Genomic DNA, 8,565 nt, shown 5'->3' on the forward strand with positions numbered 1-8,565 from the left:
AAATTAAAACTAAAAGGATCTGTTCTTTAAAAGAACTTCACAAAAATCTGCTTAATTTCCATAGTTAACCTATCACTAAATTTTGGATTTAGGAAGTAATAAATCTTACTAAGGAGAGTTCTAGTCTCCTTTATATCAAAGTAAAGTCACTGTATTTATGAATCAACAATTTTTGTAGTTGTTTTCAATATGAACAGCTATAACAGCAGATTTGGCAAGATCTCAAAACTACTTCCAAAATGTTTTATTGATCCACATGTCATTTCAGTCTAGCTTTTGCAACATTAAAGATACTTGACTAACAGCTCAGTGAGAGATGTTATTCCATTTTTGAAGTTGAATTATTAATTAGTACATGTTAAAATTAAAATGAAGTTAGCTACATCTTGGTTTCTTGATAAAAGCATAAGAGAAGTTTCTTTTGGAAATGTCAGATTCAAATGGTACACGATTCTCAAATGTTTTACACATTTTTATAGTTCAAACCAAAATGTGGAGAGACATTTTGTTCAGCACAAAAAAAAAGACAGAAACATCAACTTTGCAATGGCAATTTTACTGCAAACAACAAATGGATCAGTGCCTTCATCCTACTTGCCTACTCAACGTTCACCACATCTCAACTTAGTATCTTTATGCTCATGTTATCTATTCAAACTTCACTTCTTGGAAATGCTTTTTTCTGATACCATCATGTATCCCTTCAAACACATCCTTTATGCTCAGAAAATATTCCAGAGAGTACATCTAATGGCCTCTTCCCAGCCTGATCTCCTTCATCTCCTCGTTTACACTGATGTGAAGTTCAGCACCATTTGCAGCAGCATCTTTCCTGCCATTCTCACCGTTTGCTGAGATATTGTATATTCTCAGATTTCTTTTTAAGTTTCATATTCTGTTTATATGTTTCACAATTTATTTTCTACAACTTTCCTGTAGTATAGTATCTTCATCCAATGACTGACAGTCTTCCCGAGGTTCCCATTACCTTGATTCAAGTTTTCCAAGTCACTACTTTCTAGGACAAGATCAGTGCTTTCAGGTAAGAGCAGGCCCTTCTCATGTCAATCAAAAATATTTCTGCAGAGAATAATTCTGAATTTTGACGATGCTATTCTCAAGATGGCCACCAGGGTATTGAGTCTAACCAAAATGGATTTATGAAGGAAAGGTTCTGCTCGACCAACCTGACCTCCTTCTGTGACAAACTGACTCACCTAGTGGATGAAGGGAAGCTGTGGATGTGGTCTATCTGGATTTCAATAAGGCATTTGACATTGTCTGCCACAGCATACTTCTAGAAAAACTGGCCTATTCTCAAGATGGCCACCAGGGTATTGAGTCTAACCAAAATGGATTTATGAAGGAAAGGTTCTGCTCGACCAACCTGACCTCCTTCTGTGACAAACTGACTCACCTAGTGGATGAAGGGAAGCTGTGGATGTGGTCTATCTGGATTTCAATAAGGCATTTGACATTGTCTGCCACAGCATACTTCTAGAAAAACTGGCTGCGCTGCTTATATTGGTGATCTGGACATGGGGCTTGAGTGCACCCTCAGTAAATTTGCAAATGACACTAGGCTGGATGAGAGTGTCAATCTGCCTGAGGGTAGGTAAGCTCAACAGAGGGACCTGGACCGACTTGGTCAGTGGGCTGAGGACAACAGCACGAGGTTCAAGAAGGCAAAGTACTGGGTCCTGCACTTGGGACACAACAACCCCATGCACTGCTGCAGGCTGGGGGAAGCGTGACTTGAGTGTTGCTTGTCAGAAAGGGACTTGTGAGTGCTGGTGGACAGCTGGCTCAATATGAGCCAACAGTGTGCACAGGTGTCCAAGAAGGCCAATAGCATCTTGGCCTGTATCAAGAATACTGTGGTGAGCAGAACTACAGAAGTGACCATCCTCCTCTACTTGGCATTGGTCAGATCACACCTCGAGTACCATGTTCAGTTTTGGGCCCCTCACTTTAAAAAGGGCACTGAAGCGCTGCAGTGAGTCCAGCAAAGGGCAACAAGGCTTATAAAAGGTCTGGAAAACATGTCGTATGAGGAATGACTGAGGGAATTGGGTTTGTTTAGCCTGGAGAAGAGGTGGCTCAGAGGTAACCTCATCACTCTACAACTACCTGAAAGGGGGTTGTAGAGAGGTGGGGGATGGTCTTTTCTACCATGCCTGCAGTGAGAGGACTGGAGGGAATGGCCATAAGCTGAAACAGGAGAGAGTCAGATTAGATGTCATGAAAATTTTTTTCACTGTTAGGGTGGTCAGGCACCGGAATAGATTGCCCAGGGAGGTGGTGGAGTCATCACCTCTGGAAGTGTTTAAGAGGTGTCTGGTTCTGAAGCTGGAGGATATGGTTCAGGGTTTAGGGGTTAGAGCAGACCAGCAGGCTAATGGTTGGACTCAATGATCTTAGAATCAACCTTGTTGATTCTATGATTTGGTTTCCTTTGCTGCCTTCTATGGAGTCTGCCTTTAAGGTATTTCTGAAACCAATGCTAGCTATTTTCACTTTGACATTTCTCACATTCAGCTGAAATACTAATGCTCACCAGACTAGATGGCATATGCTCCCTTTTTGTTGCATGTTTGCACATGTTTGTGTCATGTTCTCCACTATCCCTCAGATTTCATTGATGGTCTCTTGTGAACACTGAGAAGGATTCTAAATTTAGACTTTAAAAACTCATTTATTAAAACTTTTATTTACCTCACTGACTATCTTGCTTAGGTTTCTACCACGTAAAAATGGCATTGAAGATGAAGCATTGTGGTTTAAGATTTTTTTGTTTAAAAAAAATCCTCCAGTGAAGAAGTGCCTAGTACCATGAAAAGATATATAAATACATACAATAATGGCAACTAGAAGAATAAAGCAGAAGTGTTTTAACCATCTCTAAAAGAAAATAAAATTTTATACTAATACCATCAACATGTTAAACTCCGTATGGCCTAACTTCTCTCGCTCCTTACATTCCTGCAAATACTTTTGATGTTTTTAACTTAAAGATAATTATTATTATTGCATCAAATGTAGATAATATACAAAAGAAACACTTCTTAAAAACACCTCAGTGAAACAGTCTTGTCCGTGATACAATGACAATGAGGAATAAAATTCTCTACATATAAAGCCCACTTGGTTAGACTGTGAAGATTTGTTAACAAATTTGTCACCTTGCACATATTACAACACATTACAACAAAATCCTCCTTCAAAATCAGGTATTAAAATAATTGACATATGACAATCTTTCATCTAGCATCACTGTAAAATCATCCTATATATCTGTTGCATGCTAACAATTAAGATCTGATTTTTTCACAAATATTTCAGTATTCCAATTTGACATGCTAATTAATGACATTCAAAATGCCAGATTAGTAAGGTGTATTTTGTCCACATGGCTTAATACAAGAGTTTTATCCAGTAAATTCTTTTTAAAATGCAGTCCTATTTATCTATAAGGAAAAGTAACAAAACTATACCTGTTCCAGTAGCTCCAAAACTGGTCCTGCAAGTAGGCTTGGTGGCTACTTTCATCACCGAATGAGGCTTTGCTTTCAATCCAGTGAATAATGTGTCCTTCCACAGCTAGGGTGACAGCAGAAAATAAACTGAACTGTGAAAATCACACTCAACAGCCTGTAAGAGTGTGTTTGGGAATATCCTATTTACTCCACAATCTACCACATAATTCATGCTTGCAACAGAGTTACATATTTATAAAAAATATCTTTCAGATATGAACCTAGGACACATAAAAAATACCAGAGAACATTTTAATGGACAATTACATCAATTTCAGTTTTATTACACCCTGATTTAGATATTTAGATTTATTCTAAGACGGAATGTAAAGAAAAAGAGATTAGACTAAGTTATATCCTACTTCCACCCTTACTTTGTTGGAAAGCAGTTGTAAGGTAAGGAATTGAAAACAGATAATTACATCAATTTTGGTCTAATTACACTCTGATTTAGATATCTGGATTTATTCTAACACAAACAGAATGTAAAGAAAAAGAGATTAGACTAAGAATAAGTTATATCCTACTTCCATTCTTACTTTGCGGGAAAGCAGTTGTAAGGTTTTGAAAATTTCTGCTGGATAACAAGAACAGTCAGCTAAGCTGGTAAAGACAGCTACTTTGCACCAATCCAGAGTGGATGGTGTAAGAACGGCAAGGAAGTTTATCATAGACACGTGTCAGCTTACTTTCTTTTGCAAAATCAATAATGTTTCACCAGAAAGAAGTTAGGAATAAGAAGGCTGATGTGAAAAATTGTGATTTTGAATTCCTTTTTCTTTCAATGCTGTAGGATTTGCTTTAGTTCATGTCTTTCCTCATTTCTTGCAGGAGTGAATTTCTAATATTAATAAAGTATCAATTTTTTTTAATATAGGAAAGTCCTCTCTGAAGTTACCAACATAATTTTGCAGAAGAAATCATATGCATCATGCTAACAGACCATTCTTCCTCCAAAAGGTGTTCTTTGGCATCATTATAGAGATCTTTCAAAATGTTTCCTTTATTTTGAGTTACAAATTAATATTCATACCTATGATGTCTTAGACTAAATTTGCCTTGGAATGAGTTTCTCAAGAACATGTAGAGCCAGAAGCACAATACAGAAAGATTACTAGAGGCTATGGCATCAAATGTTTGATCACAGACTGCAAAACTACTCCGGAAATCTGGGTAAATAGCTCATGAAGTCACCACACTAAGCTCTCACCACTACACTGCTATCAGTAATCCAGTTAACTTGTGTAGGCCTATACAATCACATACTTCCCCCACCCACAACACCTTTAGACCCTAGGAGACATAACAACTGAAGTATAATCAGTTCAGAAGCAATTTCTAAGAAACATTTGCCTTTCCTAGCTATGTATTGAATCATAAAGAAGAGAATGCAACAACTACTATACACTAGTTCAGATCAGACAACAGGTAGAAAATGATTTCCTGTTGAGTGTTTATAATACATATGTTATATATAAGATATATAATACAGTAATTATATAATAATTTAAAAAAAGTAATGTGCTATTACTACTTGGATTTTTAGAGACAAATCTATTTGAACAAATTAATGGCTGTTTATAACCCTCTTTTTAATAGGGTAGTATTACAAAAAGAATTCTTTTGGGTGTTTCCCAGTTTCCTTCCTCAAGCACTAGAAAAATTAGTTCTATTTAGCTGCTTTTCTAGTTTCCATTTAATCAGGCTCCTGAATAGCTGGAATATAATCTCACATGTTTCTAGTACAGAAGTAGGTATCTTAATAACAAGTACGTATTGTGCACGTTGTTGCCTCCATTATTGCAGAATCTTACCAATGTATACAAGTATCTAAATGGCAGTTGGTAAAATGAGGGAGACGGGCTTTTTTCAGCAGTGTCCAGTGACAGGACCAGAGGCAACAGGCCCAAACTAAAACACAGGAGGTTCCATTTGAACACCAGCAACTGCTTTTTCACTCTGTGGGTGACTGAGCATGAGCACAGGCTGCCCAGAGAGGCTGTGGAGTCTCCCTCCTTGGAAATATTCAACTGTTGTCTGGACATTGTGTTTGGCAGCCAGCTGCAGGTGAACCTGCTTGAGCAGCTGGCCACTGGCCTCAGCCATTCTGTAACCTGGCGAACTTTAGACCTGGTAAAAATCAACAATTCCCTCATCCTCTCAAGTCCTTGAAGCTTCCTGAGATTCTTCACAATAAGTATGGCAGCAAAGGAGTGAAATTAATTGAAAACTCTCCAAGTGTGGCTTGACGTGAGTGAATTGCAGACCATTAGGATGCCAAATCTTGCTGTTTCAAATATGGAGTCCTTCAGTTACAAATATATTTCCTATTTTATATATATAACCTCTTACTGACATCACTATGATTAGGTATACAAACATCATTGAGCTAAGGAAAGTCTTATAATTCAGAAGACTCTCCTACACATATTTTGTTGGATAATAGACAAGGAATGATTGTGCTGAAAGACGGTATTGTCAAGCACTTCTGAACAGTGCGGCATTTGATAGTATATATTCTAGGCTTCATAGCAGTGTACAGATCAGTTAACTCAGTAAGAATTCCAGCTGTTGTCAATATCAAGAACAAAAACCTAGTCATGAATATGTCTTGCACACAGTGCTTTCAGCCTTCTTAAATTCTCTAACAGACAGAAAAGTAGACATCTGCATAGATGGGTGCTGTATTCTATGGAGACAAAGCAGAAGTCTTTTGGCATGAAAGACAATTTATAAAAGGTGATTAATAATCCTTTACACTTGGAAAACTTGGATGTTCTTTCTTCTGTGGCCCAGTTACTAGGTTATCTGATTACTTCCTCACATGGCCTCAAGACCAGAAAAGGTAGATGAACTTTAACATGACCTTTATACATACTTTTATTCCTTATTCTTTCTTGCTATGCAGGCTTTTGAAAAACAAAAACTGCAGGATTGTATTTGGATGCAAAGTGATGACAAAAGAGTAATTGTGCAATGACAAACCTTTATGCAATGACCTATAGGTGTAATGGTAATACTCCTGAGACTGATTTGAACTGATTTGGTCTAGAAGTATAAGACAATTATAGGTATTTCAGAGTTTAGTTCAGAAAGACAGTGGGTAGAGTACATTAGAGGGAGCAGGGATTTGGAGGTTCTTATTGTTACTATTTTTTTCTTTTTTTGATAACGTGATAAAAACATGCAGAGACAAGAGGAATCACTGTGTAATACTACTTAAGATTAAACCTCTCTGACCCAAACTATAAGTTCTTAAAATTACTGGGTAACTCCTGAAGAGACTAATTTGTAGTATCCTAGATTATGCTTCACTTAAGTAGCCATAATATTTTAGCATGAACGCTTCTACACAAAACAAAATTATAAAAATGCTTTTAAAAGACTTACCTACTGGCACTTCTAAGATAAAGTCTGGTGTTTTGTCATAACCCTTTGCACGAAGCTGATCTTCAGCTATACACAGAGAATAAGAACTATTGTTTATAAAAGTATTCCATTAAGTAGACAGCAGCATAATTAATTTTATTTTAAAAAAGAGTGCAAGAATTACTAATGCAGTCATACATATCTTTCTTATGCATGCAATGCTGTGTCAGATTAAATGAACCTTTGTAGAAAACCTGAAGCATGGATATAAAAATGCTTCTTTGTCATCCTTGCATTTTTATGTCTTCATTATAAACATCATTAATTCAAGCTGTCATACAATATTTTATAACCTCCAAATATTCAAAATATAGAGGTATATTCACTGATTGAAAGAAGAGTCTCTCCACCTTCAGAAGCATTATGATTAATCCTACCAACACCACAAATGTAGATATACTGTAGCTGCCTTCTTGGCTTTATTTTTAATGTTAGCAGAAAGTTACCAAAAAATGGAACAAGAAAATCTTTCTCTTCCAGAAATTTATTTAAGCAGAGAGGAGCTATAATTTTAGTTTCTCTTGCATTCTGGATTCTATAGAATTATCCTATTTCAAAATATACAAAGATCTAGAAATTCTGTGAGTGTTAACTATACGACTCTATTGGTTACAGATATTAGAGATAAATATTTCAAGAGGTAATAATGAGTGAGCAAGATAAAACCACAAAAACCAAAAGATGTACCCTTTAGAAAAATAAAAAGCATTAAAAAAGCCCAAGCATGCCCTTAATATTTTCTAAACTATTGTCCTTGATTTCTGATACCATTACATTGGTATTTCTGAAACACCATTTCTCCATTAGAATTTGGAGTGACCTGGTCATTCAATTCCAGGCATGGCTTTCTGTCTTCACCCAAGCTCAACTAATGGCACTACCTAGTAACGAGTAAGGCTGTGTAGCCCCTTAACACCTACTGGGCTGTTGACATTGTCATGCATCCCATTCGCCTTTCTACATCACCTTTTATTAAAATTAATGGTCCATTCTCACTGTTGGGTAGCTTATTTCCAATCCATTTATCAGGTTAGGATAGTAGTTTCATAGCCAATGTTCAGAACTCAGTTTTTGAATACTTTGTGCATATCCTGAAAGGTCAGCAGTTTGAGTCTCAGTAACATTTTAATGACAAGAAAAACACACAGTCTTAGAAATCAAAATATTGTAAAAGTGCCAAAAGCAAACTCCCCTACTCTTTTTCATTGAAGAATATAAATGTGAAGTACTTTTTAATATAGTGAAATCATTCTGAAAGTGGGACAGGAGTTATTTTGGAAAGTTGTACAATCACTTTAGTGTAAACTGCAATAGCTGGTTACTCTTTTTGATAGTTGTAATATTTTTTTTTTATAAACAGACTTTATTATAGACACAAGTTTTTGCAATGCAACACTTCATTATGTCACCCAGTCAGCTACTGAAAAATAGTTTTAGGATGTTGTTGGTTAATTTTTCAGACTTAGATTGTCAGGTATACAGATAAATGATGTTAAGATTAAGATGATTCTAGTTTAACAGAACCCATAAATAGTTTTATGCCACAACATAAAAATTAATGTTCTATTTAATTTCTTAATCTTGATTAAAAATATAATAA

The 8,565-nt window shown here is 36.1% G+C and overlaps 1 protein-coding gene across 1 annotated transcript in view; it reads right to left on the reverse strand.

Moving 5' to 3' along the window:
* LOC103811812 (uncharacterized protein C15orf41 homolog) overlaps positions 1 to 7,023 on the reverse strand; it is a gene marked incomplete at its 5' end in the record, with an annotated part of 65,201 nt that extends 58,178 nt beyond the window's left edge. Inside the window, 2 exons of the mRNA XM_009084810.1 lie at positions 3,495 to 3,600; positions 6,927 to 7,023. Coding sequence (XP_009083058.1) covers positions 3,495 to 3,600; positions 6,927 to 7,023 — 203 coding nt within the window. The remainder of the gene's footprint in view (positions 1 to 3,494; positions 3,601 to 6,926) is intronic.
* Positions 7,024 to 8,565: the final 1,542 nt, after the last annotated feature.

This window comes from Acanthisitta chloris, unplaced genomic scaffold (assembly GCF_000695815.1).
Source record: "Acanthisitta chloris isolate BGI_N310 unplaced genomic scaffold, ASM69581v1 scaffold10501, whole genome shotgun sequence".
In the NCBI taxonomy this organism is placed as follows: domain Eukaryota; kingdom Metazoa; phylum Chordata; class Aves; order Passeriformes; family Acanthisittidae; genus Acanthisitta; species Acanthisitta chloris.